The sequence below is a fragment of the Citrus clementina genome, unplaced genomic scaffold (genome assembly GCF_000493195.1).
Source record: "Citrus clementina cultivar Clemenules unplaced genomic scaffold, Citrus_clementina_v1.0 scaffold_7, whole genome shotgun sequence".
NCBI classification, from domain to species: Eukaryota; Viridiplantae; Streptophyta; class Magnoliopsida; order Sapindales; family Rutaceae; genus Citrus; species Citrus x clementina.
Window position 1 is genome coordinate 3122192 of NW_006262075.1, and position 18250 is coordinate 3140441.

General features: G+C 35.5%; 3 protein-coding genes across 6 annotated transcripts; 1 reads left to right on the forward strand and 2 right to left on the reverse strand.

The window, feature by feature from the left end:
• The first annotated feature begins 585 nt into the window (after positions 1-585).
• LOC18036633 (B3 domain-containing protein Os01g0234100) lies at positions 586-4553 on the forward strand. Its single transcript, XM_006425807.2, has 7 exons — positions 586-988; positions 1134-1229; positions 1337-1374; positions 1464-1626; positions 1745-1951; positions 3296-3386; positions 3504-4553. Exons 1-7 carry the CDS (start codon positions 809-811, stop codon positions 4277-4279), a joined length of 1551 nt encoding a protein of 516 aa, XP_006425870.1. The 5' UTR covers positions 586-808; the 3' UTR covers positions 4280-4553.
• An 815-nt stretch (positions 4554-5368) lies between these two features.
• On the reverse strand, positions 5369-6495 carry LOC18036640. Its single transcript, XM_006425809.2, has 2 exons — positions 5862-6495; positions 5369-5754 (listed from the first exon to the last, which is right to left on the reverse strand). The coding sequence occupies exons 1-2, from the start codon at positions 6333-6335 to the stop codon at positions 5701-5703; spliced, it is 528 nt and encodes a 175-aa protein (XP_006425872.1). The 5' UTR covers positions 6336-6495; the 3' UTR covers positions 5369-5700.
• Positions 6496-13177: 6682 nt separating this feature from the next.
• LOC18036654 (eukaryotic initiation factor 4A) lies at positions 13178-17773 on the reverse strand. Of its 4 annotated transcripts, none has more exons than XM_006425812.2 (7): positions 17630-17773; positions 17476-17524; positions 17246-17389; positions 16638-16871; positions 16422-16461; positions 16244-16341; positions 13178-13712 (listed from the first exon to the last, which is right to left on the reverse strand). In XM_006425812.2, the coding sequence occupies exons 1-7, from the start codon at positions 17686-17688 to the stop codon at positions 13695-13697; spliced, it is 642 nt and encodes a 213-aa protein (XP_006425875.1). In that variant the 5' UTR covers positions 17689-17773; the 3' UTR covers positions 13178-13694. The 4 variants fall into 4 exon arrangements, 3 of the variants coding, with proteins under 3 accessions (XP_006425875.1, XP_024037170.1, XP_006425878.1); XR_002904718.1 differs by lacking the exon at positions 13178-13712 and adding an exon at positions 14274-14580 and having other exon boundaries at positions 15530-16341; XM_024181402.1 differs by lacking the exon at positions 13178-13712 and adding an exon at positions 14274-14580.
• Positions 17774-18250: the final 477 nt, after the last annotated feature.

An 18250-nucleotide genomic window follows, 5' to 3' on the forward strand; every position in this document is an offset into this window, starting at 1 on the left:
TTTATTTATTTACAGTCACAAAATTTATTACGTCGGAGTCGAACCTTACCTGTTTCCTCATCTTTGTTCTTAGTTATGCGATTAAAGTCTTTGTGGGAACAGATTAAAAGGGTACCTTCATAGCTTTCCCTAGCAATTTCGATGACACTAGTAACGCTGTAGTTGCTGCAGTTCTTCTACCTGTAACTCTAGGCGTAGCCTGTGGAGTGGATTCGATCGATTTTATCTATCGCCATATTTTATTTGTAAAAGGAAAAAAAAAAAAGCTTTTAGTAATTGTTTGCATTTCAGCTGTAACCGTATTTTTATTAGTACGATTGCATGTGCAGTTGGGCATTTCTATGATTGTTAATTGTTGATGGAATTTGAAAATTTTAATGTTGGCTGAGTTAATTAAGCATTAAAAAACCCAATATTCCTAGAAGATTACTAGAAATTCTTCTGTCTCTCTGTTTGATCTTTTGAAAAGCCACATGAGGTCATACCATAACTCAGTAAAAGGAAACAAATTTAATTTTGTTAAAATTTGATTGTTCGTATTTAGACATAAATTAATTTATAAAGGAGAAAAAAAAAGGAAAAAGAAAAAAAAAAGAGAAAAGAAAAAAGAATTAAAGTCCCATCGTATGGTATCGGCATATATGGTTTCGTAGTATTGCATCGTTTTCTCGCATCCCTCTCGGTCTCGGACTCAGGCTCGGCTCTGGCTTCTTACTTTATTATCCTTATTATCCCTCGTCCCTTCTTAATTCCACAGTAGTACCGTGAATTTTGGGCTCGTCCATTGTTTCATCTCCATTGCTGAAAAATGGATCTGGAACTGGAAGTCAAGAAAGAAGTGGTAGACGAGCACGTCAACACGACGTCGCATCGCTCGGAAGCAGCAAGACCAACAGACGACGAAGAAGCTACAATCGCGCAGCTCTCCCTGCTTCCCGCCTCTTCCAAGCCCAAGCGCAAGCGCAAACCTAAGACCATATTCTCCGCGGTTGTTCTCTTTCTCTATTTTATCTCTAAGATCTCGTAATTCATGTATACATACGCATATTGCTCTTACACAGATTTCTAGCTATTAGGTTTCAATTTTGAATTCCGTTTTGTTTAATACTGGAACTGTTGAGAAATAATAACAGGATGAGCCAATGAAGCCGTCGAAGAAGAAAGGAAAGATTATATTAAAGCTGAAGAAGAGTCCACCTGACACATCGGTCACCTCCGTTCCGGGAACCGTAAGCTGCCTTTATCGTTCTTAACCTCAAACAACATTATTAGCATTTTATTTTATTCTTGAGCTGCTAAATTGTTTTAATAGAAAAAAAATTATGAACTCGAACAGGTTGAGCCTGATTCTAGAGGAGGAGGGAAGACTAAGAGGTTGGTGAACAGTTTTTTTATTAATATTACTGTGGATTGGATTTGATTTGATTTATGACTAAATGAATGGTCCTGTGTTTAATTTGCAGCTCTAAGAAAAATAAGGATGTGGTTGATGGGAAATGTTCTCCCGTTGAACCCAAGTCTCCTGCTATGATTAGGGCAGAAGAGGTTCAATCCAATCTAGAGCCTCAGTTCCCTAGTTTTGCCAAATCTATGGTTAGATCACATGTGGCTAGCTGTTTCTGGATGGTGAGTTCTGTTATATATGTACATTTTAAGGTGGCTAATGGTATTGTGTTGGGGAACCACAGCTTTCTGCGAGTTACAATCATATATGATGATTATTTATTTATTTATTTTTTGACAGGGGCTTCCTGGATACTTCTGTAAGTCACATTTACCAGATAAGGATACCTCTGTGGTTTTGGAAGATGAATCTGGAATCCAGTACACGGCAAAATATTTTGCTGAAAAGACGGGATTGAGTGCTGGTTGGAGACAATTTTCCACTGCACACAATTTGGTTGAGGGAGATGTTTTGGTCTTTCAGTTAATTGCACCTCTAAAACTTAAGGTGGTGGCCTAAGTAATTTCTCTGTTGTTTATGTGAACAATAATGCTATACTTACAAAAAAATTTGTCCTTCTACTTATGTGACATGATGCGGCATCATTACAAATTGCATATGTGTTAAGTGGTTACTTATCTTATCATTTCACTTTCACATGGAAATTTGCATGAGGGTCAAGTGTGTCCACCACGAGTTGGGATAAAAAACCCAGCTCTTTTCCTGTATAAGTTTCTAGCATCAGATCATCAAATTTCTTTTACATATCAACCTTATGCATTTGAATGTGGGGATTATGAAAATGATTTTCATCAAAGATTTGAAATTACTTGAGAAGTTTTGGAGATTTCATTGTTCTATATGGGTAATGAATAGGAGAAGTTCTGGTATTCTACTTCCAGACAATTGATTCTGGTGAAGAAAAGAAGAAAGACGTATTTGTTTCTTTCTTTGGTTAAATAGTTTATAAGGTTGAAAATAGTTCAATCACTTTCAGAGTGGGAGTGCATTGTCTATGTATTTGTCTCTCTCTTTACAAGATCTTAAAAAGACAGTTGATGGGATTTAAGGCAAGCAATTTTCATTTAAGCTCTTTGTGATTGCTCTAGAAAGTGTGGGAATAGTTTAAAAGTTTGGATAACAAGGGGATGAACTATTGTGCATATCTCTTGCAGTTTACTGTCATGGAGGTTAGGGATTTCTCAACTCAAATTCTCTCTCGTCTTAGATAAGCTGATGCGAAGAAATACAATCTTAGGAATATTACCTAAAGATGAAGTCAGTGATTCTATGTCACGGATGGCTGATTGGTGAATGTATTGGTAGATTAATCAGAACTATACTTTTGTGTTGTAGAAATCTTTTTCAGACATAGTACCTTCAGTTTCCGGGGTGCTGGTGAAGGCTATATTTCAGAATATTTATTAAAACCTGCTGCACCTATATGCTTAGTCCAAGCTCCAGAAAAATCATCTCGATGTATTTGAAGCCGTGGAAGCATTAACTTAATCCATTGAAATCGTTCTAGGTCCTTGATGCCAGGGTGGGCAGCTTTGAAGATTGTATGTTTGGTCCAAAGTCTATGTTAAATTTTTTGTCATTGGGTCCATGCTCGAACAGGTGTGAATTTCTGCTTTGATACAGTTGGAAACCTTTTACATGGTGATTTGTATAAATTGTATTTAGTAAAGGGTTTTGGGGTTTGTTCTAGAGAAGAAGAGAGAGAGGCTGAAATTTGACAAAATATTTTTATGTGATGGTGAATATTCAAGCTCCATTTTGAGTGTTGTCTATATTTTATGCATCTAGAAGCATTATTTGTCCATAATATTACCTATATTTCTTTTGTAGGTGTACATAATAAGGGCCAATGATTTTACTGAGGTGGATGGGGCTCTTGGCCTTCTAAATTTGGATGCTCCTTCAAAGCAAAATGATACAGGCAAGCTTTTGTTTTATTTTGTTTATTTTTGGTGTCTTTTATATCTGCTTACATGTCATAAGGTCTCTACCATCTTTATGTTACTTATGCATCTTCCATTGCCCTGGGATGTTATAGCTGAACTTGAAATAGACAATGGAGAACCAATCGTAGTGACTAATCAAAACACAAAGAAGAAACGCAAGAAGTCTCTACCATTAGCAGTTGTCCAAAAGAAGAACAAAAAATCTGTCCAGGGAAGGTCAGCCTCTAATCTTGGACAACCAGCAGAGCAATCTGAAAATGACAGTGAAGAGGTTGGCTCAGAAGTTCTGGAAGGTTTCAAAATATCAACACCTCCTGTTCAGTTTAAAGATGTCACGAGTTTAGACAACTTCAACATCCTGGTAGATGGACTGGTTGTAGATTCTGAGCTCCCTGAAGATATTCGGTGTAACTACTACAAGCTTTGCTGTAGTCAGAATGCATTCCTTCATGAGAATCTTGCACAGGGTATCAATTTCAAGTTGATTGTTGGAACTATTTCTGAAATCGTCAACATTGCAGATGCCTTGAGAGCTTGCAAGTTTACTACATCCCGTGATGAATTTGCTATGTGGGACAAGACTCTGAAAGCCTTTGAGCTTTTGGGCATGAGTGTCGGCTTCTTACGTGCTCGCCTACGCCGGCTTCAGAGATTAGCTTTTGAATCAGAAGGTGCCGAGGACACAAGGAGGTATATAGAAGCTAAAGCTCAACAATCTCAGACGCAAGATGAGATAAGAAATATTGAAGCAAGGCTCGTGGAATTGAAAGGTGCTTGGCAGAGGTTTGATGCAGAAATCTCAAGTCTGAAGTCCTCAGCTGAGAGCTATGAGCTCAAGTTCCGAGAAGTGGCAAACGCTCCATGGTGACGTTCTAGTTGTTATGTGCCTAATAATTTTTTGTTAAATTTTTTTTTTTAAATTACCGTTGGTCAATCCTTTTTTTTCTTGTGTATCATCATTAATGACTCCTCTGTAACTTGAAATAGCAACGAGGTGAACCTGTTTTCATGTGGTAGATCTGACACAGGATTGCTAGGTAGTTGTAGCATCGCTTAGTATCTTTGCAAAAACATCAGCCATTACCAGCTGTTTAGTGTGTTTTAAGGATTCGAATGTAATATAGACTTTGTTGTTCTTTTTCTCGTCGTGTCCCTTACATTTTGCGACAGTTCTCCAACCTGTCAGAAGAAGTTGGCTGTACAAAAAGTGGGGCGTGAGATCCCTTCATGGTTGCAAATTCGCATAAAAGAACCTTGGCATCCAGGGATGAGATGGAGATCAAGATTGATCTCAATAGTTTTCGAAGATTAAGAAATGCTTGAAGATTTTTTGACCGCATTTCTCGCAGGATGTGGAAGGGGTGTAACATAAAGCTGATGATGGATTCAAGTGATTTCAGATTATTTAGGATTCCTTTTGTATAGCCTCTGTTTCAACAGAGCCATATATGAAAGAAACCGTTACTATTTTGAATTTTATATTTTGTTTGTAAAAACTTGATCTTCAGTGATTTCAAATGAGCCACGTATGGAAAAAATTGTTGACATTTTGTGTGAGCTTGTTTCCAAAACTGGATCTTCTTGGTAGCACCTTCCTCAGACTCTCATGAGTTTGCAAATGTGGTTTGTCATTGTCCATTAACATCAATTGGACACATCATTGCCACAAGATGTAGTAAGAATGCCGACTGCATTTCAAGCTATCCCCACATACAACCTCTATCTTGTGTCTTTTTGTTGCACTCAAGATTTAAGTAATATAAAACACAAATGACAGTAACTAACACCTGCATCAATTAGCTTAGCAAAAAAAATTAATAGAATAAAAATTCTAAAGTCATGAGTCATCAAGAGTTTGCTTTCCCATGTCCTAAAGTCGGAGAGTTATTCATTTCCAAATAGATTCAAGTCAAGAAAACTTCCAACAGATCCAAGCAAGATAAAGATAAAGACGACAAATTCATCAATTAGTAGCCAACGTGGTACAGAAGAAGTTCTTCAACTGCAAACAATTTGTACAAAAGAACAGCCAAACGCCAACTTCTAATAGATCTAAACAGATCATTCAAATAGTAGTGAGTCTCCAAAACGAAACAAGCTAAAAAAAAGAAGGTGAATCCGAGTTGAACCCAATCCACTAGTACAAATTACGACCCTAAAATTACCCGAACCTCCGCTAAAAAGAGAAGAAAATGGTACCCCGTTTTCCCCAAATAAGAAAAAAAAAAAAATTTAAAGGAAAAATTAAAATTGCCCCACCACATCTCTACACCACCTTAAACAATTGTACTATATTCCAATCTCCACGTCCCTGCAACTTGACCCTCCTTCGCTCCAAAGCTCCTGCAAAACAACACGAAATAATAAAATGAGTGGAGTCATAAACAAAACAAAATCTTCAAGAGAGAAAATAACAAGAGGTTTGGCTATTCGCATTCTCTCACTCTCACCTGTGAAGTCTTGCTAACACGGGTCTCCTCGTGAGCAAAAATAGACTTTTTACTTTCATGAGCAACTTTCTCAACATAGCCATCACTCTTTTCAGCTTTCTTGGAACCAATGTGAGATCTTTTGAGACCGAGAAAGCCCTTCCACCTAGTAGAAGAACCTTTCGGGGGCCTCAATGAAAGTTCATTATCATCTTTGTCATCATTAATAAGAAGCTCTTCTCTCAAAGTCCTCTGCATTTGGTTGTTGCCGTTATCTTTAAATGGCAAAAGCTTACCTTTGAAGAAGAGCTCATCAGCACTCATCATTGAGTAGTTACTCACTGAGAATTCAAAGTCTGAGGACACTGGAGCAGCCTCTCTTGAGCTCCTCTCTTGCTTGATAATGTGCTGAGACTCAGCAAAATCATTGGAGAAGGAGATTCTTGGGCTCATAAGACCTTTGTGCTCGGAGTTATACATGTCTAAGCATGCCATGAGATTTCAAAACGACATAGAAAAAAAGAAAGAAAAGTTTAGAAAGAGTACCGAAAGAAAGACCAGAAGAAACCCTAACAAATTCTAGAAGGGACCCTCTTCATTCACTATTGCAACTTACCAAGTAGATGCTTGCACTTATATGTAAAATGAGATAGAGAGAGAGAGAAGGCAGCTAGCAAGTTTGCCGAGAGACATATAATAGGTGTATGGTTGTTTTGAATTGAACATGCGTGTCACAATATAATATGCCCATGATGTGATGTTTTGTCATGACATGGTAATGGCAGTCAATGATGACTAGTTTTGAAGATACAGTCTCAAAGCTTTTTTTTTACAGAATTCTGGTACTTTCATTTGGACTCAAGCGAAGTTACCAAGAAACACTCTTTTCCCCTCCACTAGAGTAAAGAAAATACTACTATCATATAGTAAACAAGTTCAACTCTCTTTTCAAGAACTAGAAACAAACAATCCCCTTCTGCTTCTTGTTTCTCAAATGGTGGAAAACTTATACTACGAAGATTCCAAGAAGTTGTCAAATACAAATGAAAACTTATTAATCTGTCAGTGTAAATTTAGTGTTCCCACACTGGATTTATTTTATTTTAAAACAAATAGAAATAATTCCCTATATATTTTAGACAATGTGGCTAGGGCTAGAAGCCATAATGATAAGATTCCATGCAGATTATAAGCATGCAAAATCCAACAGCCAAAAATCGGATGGTACAATGAACTGGAGCTCCTTTTTTTTTTACTATTTTGGTGCAACAATGAATTACCTTTTCACCAGAATAGTAAAAAAGCAGTGATTAAATCAAAAGCATGTGTACGCAGCACGCTCGTTTTACAAACTTACCAACAATCAATACACATTTATATAAACGCTGTGACATAAAAGAGATCATAATTTAAAAATATTTACAAGTGGGGTCAAACAAATTAAAGATGAGGATCATTAATGTAAGGACACAGTGCAGTGATTGAATAAATGAAATCAACTAGATATATATAATATAGTTATTGTATGGATGGTAATGAAATGAGAGAGTGTAACGTAACGTAATTGATCTTTTGAAGGCAAGGGCAACGCAGATGCAGATTGAGGGAGGTGGCAACAGTTTCTATTGCTGGCGTGGAAAGCAACAGCAGTGACATTTAAAGGATGGGGGTATGGGGGTTTTAAAGAGGTAAATGCATGCTTTTAATGATTTTTGAGTCAAGATTAATAATAATAATAATTTAAAAAAAAATGGTGACAGAGAGGCACAGTGACAGAGTTGCCAGTGAGTGAGAGAAGAGGAACAAGAACTGGAGGGTGGCATGCATAGGCTTTGCCCTGGGGTTTGACTCGCCTTTGACTTGTAAGTAAATGATCAGTGAATGAGCTGTCGATGCCGACGGATCAAAGAGACCACGTGACCAGGGGTTCTATTAGTGTGTTCTCTTCCTTATCTTTTTTTTTTTCTTTTTAATCTTAAAAACAAAACAAAACGAACACACACACACACACAAAGCAGAATAATCATTATCTTTCACAATCACTGGTTTGGGGTATTAATAGTTAGTAGGGATATCAGGTTTCGGATACGTAAATTGTATGTTTAAGCTCGCAAGTCTTACATTTTTACGATGCTGAGTTTCCTAATCCTAGTCCTGGGGGGCTACAACCCTCGGTCACCATCGTAAAACTTGGTGTTTCTAGTTGTTTGAGTTTAAATCTTTCAATTTTAACCTAATGATTTTAGGCCCCCAATCCATAGGCTTTGGATGAAAATCCTACTTCTAAACAAGCACTAATCAAGGGCATTGAGGTGTGTTTTTTGGTCGATAGTACTGAGCGAGGAATGTCGAAACAAATTGTGATAATGAATGAGGAACTTATTAGCTTTCGGCTATGAGAAATCACGTGGGGCACGTGAACAACTCTTTTATCTTTTTTAAGTGATCTGATAAAACCCTCAAAAAGATGTTCCTTTTTCCAATCATAAACAAGTTTATCCAATTCTATTAAGAAACAAGTATGAAGAGAACTTTTAAGTCTTGGGCTATGAAGCACTATTTTTATGCTGAGATTTTTGGCATAATTGTGGCTATTGAAGCCTGAGGAAGCAACGTATAGAGGGTGGCAATACGTTTGGCTAGACAGTGACTTATTTAACTGTTGTGCAGTCTTGTCTTTACAATCCAAGTTTTGCTTTTCCATGTGCAATTAATTGTAATAAATGGATTAATTTTTGTAATTTAATTATTTTTAAGAGTGCTCCTCCTATGCCTTTCAAGAAGAAAATTTTGTAACAAATAACTTAGTTAAGTTAGAATTTATCTTTATCATGTATACATTTGGTGGGATTGTCCACCATTAACGATTATCTGTAAAAAAAAGTCATTTGAAAATGCTTTGAGACTATCCTGAGTATCGTTTTATAACATAATCTTTGATACATAATGTTTCTATATTTTTTTTTTCAACTTAATATACTTTCAGATGTATATAAAAATAAGAGAGAAAGTGTGTGTTAATTAGGGAGAAAAAGTGGTTGCGGGTTGCCACCTCCCTAGTGAAATAGGGCAAGGCTTTTCTTAAACAGGACTGAGGTTTTCAGATGGACGATGCTTGAGCATCTTTGAATGCACAGAGTTTTATCATTTCCAGTACGCTATCTTTTTTAGGAAATGATGGGTACTTTTAACTTTCACAGTTTTAACTTTCAGTCCACATGCAGCGAATAGAACAGTTGGTGGGAGAGCGATGCAACTCTTAATCTAATGCCCGTTATGTTTATTTAACGTGCAATGCTGGGGGTTGATATATACTTAAGTTTGTTTAACTTATCATAACTATCTAGATATAATTAATTAATTATATATATATATATATATAAATATAGAGTATTCCGTTGGCAAGGCTAAGGTCTGGAGACTTGAATCAACGAGATCTACTGTACATTTGGATTTGAAGTTTTTTGCGTGCAATCTCTCTACTTAATCATGATTAAATTGCAATATATGTAATATATTAAAATTAATTAAAAAAAAAAGAAAGAAAGAAAGAAAGAAACACACGCACACGTGAGAGCGAGGGACAGAGAAGGACATCGGGTTTAACTTGGACCAAAAGGACATGGGTTGTCACTCACATGGTTAAAAGCCTTTGTCAAAGAGGTCGCGCAAATGGCGTATTGACACGTGTCGAATTCCGAGGAGAGGGTGTGCGTTCAAAGATCAAAACGAGGACCAGTCAAAAAACACATTGAATGAATGAGGACTTGACTGGGGGAGTGGGGCCGAAGCCAGAGTCCAGTGCGAATTGCGAAATGCTTTCTGGGTTTTGGTCTTTAGCGTGTACTCTCCATTTTCAGTCCCATCTCACATGGCCTCCCTCCCCCTCCGCCAACTCTCTCTTGTATTTTCCTCTCATAATAATGATAGTTTGAGAGTTTGAGAGTTTGCAATTGGCTATCGTCCTCCGGATCCATTATTTGGTAGTAGTACAATCTTTTATAATTCTACGAGAGTTCTGGTAATTAGCTTAAAACTTACGGCATTAAACATTCAATCTTGACTGAATTATGTTTTTTTTTTTTTTTTTTTTTTTTGTGTGTTGAGTAAGAAAGAAAGTCATACATACGTACGTACATAATAATATAACTTCTTCTTTTAAGCAGTGTGACTGGTAAATTGAATCCGCTCTTTTCCCATATCCAAATGTTCAAAGTCTCAAACCTTTTTGTTTATATTATTTGTTCTTGTAGTTAGTAGTTAAACAGCCATCCACAATATATATAGTCTGAAAGTCGAACAAACTCATCATCTATCACTGGGCAAAAAATTATTTATACAAGCTCTTGAATAATCACAGAGGGTAACTAATAAAAAAAATGAATTAAAAAGCTTTCCTAGCGTGGGGTATGATTAGTACGGCGGCGTACCACGAGTGACTTTTATGTTACTTTTCTTCTTCCTCTTTCGGTAGAAGATAGAACCTACAAGGCAAGGAATTAGGACCTCGAACTACTTGCCAATTTGGTTTGTTTTCCTAAAACCCCAACCGTGTAAATTAGACATTAATGGCGATTCCATTTCCGGGCTTAACATTTTAATTCAATGCGCTGTATAAGCAGGCTCAACGTCCTGGGCTTGGTCTAGGTCCACTCACAAATGCTTAAATTGGGATCGTTACCATTTAATAAATGTGATCTCTTAATCATGATAAGACATACGTTAATTTAACAATTAACAATTAAATACACAATACATATGAGTAATGTATAAAATTATTTTGAAATTCAGAATCGACAATATTATATGTATTTTACATTTTTCAATTTAGATCTAAGATCTTATTCTGTTAATTTTCGGTCGAATTTATAAAGTGAATTAATTAGGAAAAATTTCATTCTCAGACCCCACCAACCTACTCATTAATTTACATTAAAGCTTATACACTAAGAATTATCTTATAAAAACTTAAAATCAATGCATCTAAAGTCCATTCCAGTAAAATTCAAATGTTCAAATTTAAACACAAACAAATAGAAGTAATCAAAATCTATATATTTAATTCACCTGGCTAGCTTTGGGTTGCTTCACCTAAAGTTTGGTCAAACATTGAGCTTTGAAGCAACCTCTTATCTTCTTTTTCAATTACAAGCTTCCTTATTACCAGTTCCCATCACATTGATGGGAATGTATCCTTCATCATAAGATCTTAGATCTTAAAGCAACTTGCTTCAAGAGAGGGAATGTATCCTTCATCTCACCATGACAATGCAAAATATGCACAAAGGGACTGTTACTTGGTTTCACTTTGCTTTTCATGCTTTGTATTCGTGCCTCTATCGGTGAAGACTGAGAGGGCAATGAGAATTGGAGGAGGCACCTTGTGCGGATTGCTTGGTTCAATTCTTCTTCAAGCGTCGGTCTTTGGAGTGAAGTATTGATTTTTTTTTTTTCAAATTTTGAAAAAAACAAAAAAGTACACAAATGGATTTAAAGGACTTTGTAAAACGCAAAAGTAATTTGTCAAGACCTAGAGTTGAATTTAGAATAAAAGATTTAGAAGATTTCCTTTGTTTCTTGGTAGCAGCTAGCAAGAACACAAATGAATTATGAGTGAGTTACGTTCCGACATAGATGGACTTGATAGGGACGTGCTTCGCGGCTTTGTTTATTTTGCAAATTTATTCTGCAAGTTGGATTTATTTTCCATCTAAATGGTAATTATAAGTGCATCTAATTGAACTGATTTCTCCTAATGTTTGAACAAACTAACTTATTTAAACTTCTAATTCATAGTTAGTGGTTTTAAAATCTACTGGACAGTATTAAATGCATCGAAACATTCTTTGGGAGAGTTGATCTGCCCATCTCGTTATCAGAATTCAGAAATAATCTTCTGTTCTTGATATCACAATTGACGATAGTTGATTTCATTCGGTTGACGCCAAAAATTTTCATATCTGCACAGACAGTCCGGCAACTAGCCGGTTAATGGGCCTGATGCGGGGACCAAGGATTATTGACTCTTCCGAGAAGCCTACTTGATTGTTGACTCCACCAAAAAAAAATTATTTATGTGAGCCTCAAGGATAAATCCATCCATCTGATTTTTGAAATTTTTTACATAGAAGCATAGTACGTTTTCAGCATTTTCATATTGATAATACATATTTATTCATGGGATTGAGAAATGAGAATGGAGAATAAAATCATTGATAGTGTTTATTTGTTAAAAACATGAAGGAGCCAAAATAAATTGGATCGGGCTTCACAAATTTGAGAATAATGAATTTAAATCTCATTTTTATGGAGAATGCGGGAATGAGAATGAGGAATGAATTAATGTTTAAATACTTAATGAAAATTAAATTAATTTTACTCATTTAATAGTAATAAAAACAACGACAACAATAATAATTAAAATGATTAGCACTACTATATTATAATAATTAGTAATAATAATAATGATTTTTTTATAATAATTGTAATAATAACAGCTATTATAATAAATAATCACAATAATAAACTAAAGTTATCTTAGCGACTTACAATAATTCATTTTGATTATAGTATAAAGTAACACAACAATAGCTTATATATATAAAAAAAAAAAATTCAATGGCAATACAATTATTTCGATTTCAATTTGTACAAATAAAGTAAACAATTTATTATGATTCCATTCTTCATCAAGAATTCGGTCCATTTTGATTCCATATCATTACAATTATTGATTAGTAAATGCACCAACCATCTAGGATTTATAATGAATGGAAAAAGGATTCATAAATCCGTTTATGAAAGTTTGCACTCTGTACACAAACAAAGCGCTACAATTCAGAATTTGACATTCTTAAAAACATGAATTAGACAGCGAGCTGATTTGATCAAAACTTGGATTCTAGTTTTTCATGCACCTTAGGTTGGGCTTGAATCATGTGTTGACCCTTTGACACCCCTTAAAAATTATTATAAAACCCTTCATATTTGCATTTACAATTTTAACCTCAACGTGAACAATAACTGAAAATGCCCATAGAAAAGAGTGAGACAAATTCGTACAATAAATAAACAGAACAAATTGAAGATGCAGAGAAACCAAGACAAAAAGATTTGAGTGTGGATTCTATAATAATCACAAAATGGAGGCAAACGGGAGCCATAGCATAGTTGTACATTATTTTCAAACATTTTTTCCCCCCAAAATCTTCTTCTATCAACAATAGTAACTATTTCTAGTACCCACAATAAGTTGAAAAAACAAGAGGCAAACGTCAAAAAATTTGGTGTATGGTTTAATCTAGAATTTATGAGCAACAACACCACCATTGTAGGGATTAGTTTTTTAGCAGCAATAAACAGAAGTCGAGAAGCAACACCCGGGGGTTTGAGATATCAGTGTTAAAAATTCTAGTGGAGTGTATGAAGGAATGGGGTTTGATAAGGATTTGGGAGGGATGGCAAACGTCAACTCATTAAACCAACAGGAAGTTCCTGCCAAACTTCTAGTGAATGGAACAAAATTTCAGCATTTATTTCCTCATGGCATGCTAAACTTCTGGTACAATTTCTAATATCACATACATTATCAAGATTGAATATGTTTCTCAAAAAAACAAGCAGAAGAGTTTTATTCCACTGCACTCTTAAGCATGCTATTAGACTCATCCATATAGACCATGCAGTCTACCGTTGAAGCTGAAGCCGAAAAGTCCAAAAGGATACATTTATAAAATTTAGATGAAAGTCTTGACATGAAATTTCAACAGCATTAAAGCTACTCATACAGTATCTGTATCAAAAGCAGGATCAACACCTCTAATGTTCTTTTGATATTGTAGAAGACGAGCAATATCACAAAATTTCAGAAATCTGCAACATGGGCAATATCTTAAGCAAGTCACACTTCTTAGAGACATCATATATGTGACTGAAAAAGGATTCAAAAAATAGAGGTTCTGAAAACCATCCATAAAAGGACTTCCAATGGAGAAAGGAGGTATGATAAAATGATTTTTGTGTATTCACAGCTGTATTCATTATAGTAAGGGTAAACTTCAATTCACCCCGTAGTTAGAATAATAAATTTCAATTTACCACCTAAAAGTATGAAACCTCAATTTACTCCCCAAATGTTGTTATTTTTACCAGTTGACTTAGTAAAGCACGAGAATGTGCTTGACCTAACTGAACATGCAAACTAACATTTTCATCTGGTTAGAAAGGGTAATTTTTTCTTTACTCTCCTGAGGTTGGCATATTTTCAATTAGATGACAAAGATGATTTTATTAATGGAAGCCCCTTATGAAAGATAAATCATTAATTAATTAGTTTACTTTTTTCCAACCAAAATATGATTTGATCCTTGAAATTAAGAAGAATAGGTAAAAAGCAATCAAATTAAATATTGGCAATGAAAAGTGAGTTAGTACTTAGTAGGCCTAAAAGAAATAAGAAATATTTTCATTCTTGACTAGAGCATTTTAGTTAAAATAAATTACAAATCATGCCATCCATCAAAATTAACCTAACTTTTTTTAAAAATTTTTCCTTCATTTTTTTTATTCGTGTCCTTCATTGTTTATTCTTCAATCTTCTTCTTCATCTTCGTTCTTACTCTTCTTTCTTCTTCTTGCTTCTTCCTTACTTTTGGTTCACAGTTACAGTAGGTAATATGCATCAATGGCGGCAACCAGTGGCGGCAGCGGCATCTCACCATGAAATGTCAAACCCTAATCCCTAAACATAATTCACCTAAAATTATCAAACCCTAGAGTGGTAGTGAGGTTTGGGCTATTGGAGTGCGGGTGGTGCAAGATTTGAGGCTGCTGCGCGTGACGGCATGATGAAGTGGCTGCTGCATGTGGTGAAGAGTTGTTTGGGTGGTTGTTTGTGAGTTGCGTTGAATTTGTTTGGTCCATTGTTTGTGAGATGATTTTTTGTTTATTTTCTTGTTAGATGAAACAAATTGAGGATGACTACTCTTGTATTGTTTATTGTAGACGAGATGAAAAAAATTGAAAATGTTTTTTTTTTTTCTGTATTTTTATTTTTATTAACATTAAATTTATTATAAATTTTTATTTTACTTATTTTTAATAATAATTCCCATTTATTAAAATTTTCCTTTTTTTTTCCTCTTAAAGAATCTAAACCATAATCTAACACCATTAAAAACCTATTTGAACACATTTTTCTTATTTTTAAAAGAAGAAAAATATTTATTTTTATTTTTTTTACCCTTCTGCAGTTAAAAAGTTAACTAATTAAAACAAAAAACAAAAGTTAGAAATTTAAGTGCAAATGTGAATGTTATTTAATCGTTTAAGTGTGTTGAAATTTGATAAAACATTTAGGTGTGGTGGAAATTAACCTATATAAAAAGATAGAGCCTTGACTTCCTATCAGCTAGGTGACTGTTAAGAAAATGTACAAATACAATTTTACTCTTTTGGCTATTAAAACTAATGAGGGGTGGGCAAATTCGGGTTCGGATCAATCCAGAATTCAGCTTAATCGGGTTGGAAAAAGGTCATCCGAACTCAATCCGGACCTATAATCTGATCCAATCCAATCCAACCATAATCGGATTGGATCAGATAAAAAATCCGGATTAAGTTCCGATGGAAACAAAGCAAAGCAAATCAACCCATTTCTCCCATAAACAAGAAACAAGAAGCAAATATACCATGAAGCAAGCTGTTGTACGAGGTGGAGCAAGCTGGCAGCTGCAGCAGTGGTCGAGGGGTCTGATGGAGCAAGCTGCAGCAGTGGTCAAGGTGCACAGATCGGCGCATCACGGACTTGCGATGGATTGGCTTCGCACGGTTGCATCGGTGAGTCAGTGACTGCTGCTGTGTGAGCTGTCTGGTGAGTCTGCTGTGCTGTGTGTGCTGTCACGCTGTTGGCGATCTCTGTGTGAGTGTGTTTGATGAGTGTTGTGTGTGTGAGTGAGTCTTACAATTAGGTTTAGTCTTTTACTTTTTAGATTTTCGTTTTTTTTTTTGGTCAACCCAAGCTGATAGGAATCTAATCCGAACCTGAAAATTTTTTTTCGATCCAGGTGGATCACATTGGGTAATTTGCCCACCCCAAAAACCAATGGAGAAATAACGACATTTGGTGGGGAAATTGAGATTTTCATATTTTGGGGTAAAGTGAAGTTTTTCATTCTAACTAGGGGTTGAATTGAAGCTTACCCTTGAAATAATTAAAAATAAAGAGAAAAAGAAAAAGAAAATGTAAATGTCCCGTTGCTTTGTCAAAAGTAATATGCATTTCACTCTATTGTTTTTTGTAAAACAGTAGAAGAATTTCCCCTTGCTTTGTCAAAAGCAATATGCATTTCACTCTATGTTTTCCAATCTAATGATAATAAAGCATGAAGTGACAACAAACTTACATTTATGGGCACCTCAGCTACAATAAGGCCAAGGCTTTCTTCCATACTTCTGAGGGTTACTACTTCACCTCCAACAACTATATTGATCACACTACCATCTGTACTTGGTAAAGTGTTGTTATTGTAGAATGCAAAAAGCATTATAAAACTAACAAAATAATGTCACTGAAGGAAGTACCTGCTGCCAAACAAGTTGTCATGCGCCTTATATATGTTTCCTGCAAGCAAGGGGGGGGGGGGGGGGGAGAAGACAATGTCAAACCCAAACCAGTTTAACTGAGGTAAAGATAGGAACATATTTCACATAACGACTGAAAAACAAACTGCAGGTAGAACAAAAGAACACAAGCCGTTGTATCACAGAATGAGGCATGGAAGAAGAGTAGGATTATACCTTCTTTGTTGGCAATTCATAGTTTATCAGAACACGAGCAGATATAGCAGATTCTCCAGAAGAAAGAAGTGGAAGGCAAGCATCTGTCACAACAATCATATGAGACTTATGCTCATCTTTTCCAGTTTCACTTTCATCTCCACTCTGTTCAGTGACTTTTTGGCTCCATTTCATTGCTGTATGCCGAAATTCCTCCAAAATCAGCGTTCGCTCCGTTTCGGCCAGGTCACTGTGCTGGTATATTGAAACACTATGCAAACTATTTTATCAAGCATTCACTGTACTAGAAAAACTAATAAACATAGAAAATTCCAATTTGCAACGTCTCTTAACGGGAGTCGACATTCTTACAGTGTCTCAGAAGCAGCCACCTTTTAAAATGAAATTCAAATACAAAGCCCAAAAATCTTAAACCAGAAAAAATTCAGGAAAATACAGCAATAGACATGCCAAAAAATTCTGCTCTGAGAATTATCAAAATTATAACAGTTTTGATGTGCAAACACGTAGGAAGCCAGACACCATAAAATAAAAAATAAAATAACTGAAGCATATTGGAATTCTTTGCATATAACAAATTTAAGGAAATTCATTAGTACTGTAGTTACCAGAGATGAGAATGAAATGTCAGCGAGGTTAGAGACGGCAGAGCAAACGGCGTCAAGCTCGTCCCTTGAGCTGCAGCAGACTATCATTGGCAAGCCCGGCCGCCGCCCAGCCACGACTAAATGTAATAGTTCCACCAACGTTTCCTGCCATAAATTTTATTATTTTCACCATTCAATTGTCATTAAATTAAAATATTTCCAATTAAATTGATTGAGTCCTCCGTATAGACCATTTTGAACTGGAGTCTGTCGACGGCGACATAGAAGTGACGTGGTTGACTGCCAAGACAACAAATTAGGATTTTGTCTTTTACTTCTTTTTTTTTTTTAAAGCTATCATAAAAAATATATAAAAAAATTGAAGATAATAGTAGTAGCCATCACCTGAAATGTGAAGGAGACTGACATGGAGGACAGGGAGATTCGACTCCATCGATCGCCATGATACGCGACTATCAGTGACTCTACTTTCACACCCCGTTTCTGTAGACGGAGCAGTTTTGGTCGAATGTTATGTCACGCGACGCCGTTTTGTTTTTCGCCTGTGCGTACTGCACTATAATATAATACGCCCTACCATAATGAAATACAGCTAATAAAATACATGTATACAATACAATACTATACGCCAAACTTACAAAATTTTATGAAGACTAACATCATAAGATTGGATGATTTTGTTTTTGTCCTCAAAATTTCTTATGCGATCACAAAATAGCAACAAATAAGAGTAACAATTTGTATTATCCATTAGAGTATAGAGAGGTATCAAAAGAGGGATACACAGTATATAATGCTAATTTAATCTCGATTATACATATTTTTTACTTATCTTTAAACAAAACCTTATTTATTTATTTATTTATTTATTTTTGGTTGGTTTTATTGTAGGTATTGTAGGATTGACTATTGGGCTTCCCAAACATACGAAATGGGTAAAAGAATAACATACAAATACGAAGTGGGGACGTCCGGTACACTCGACAAACGCAAGTGGTAAGCACA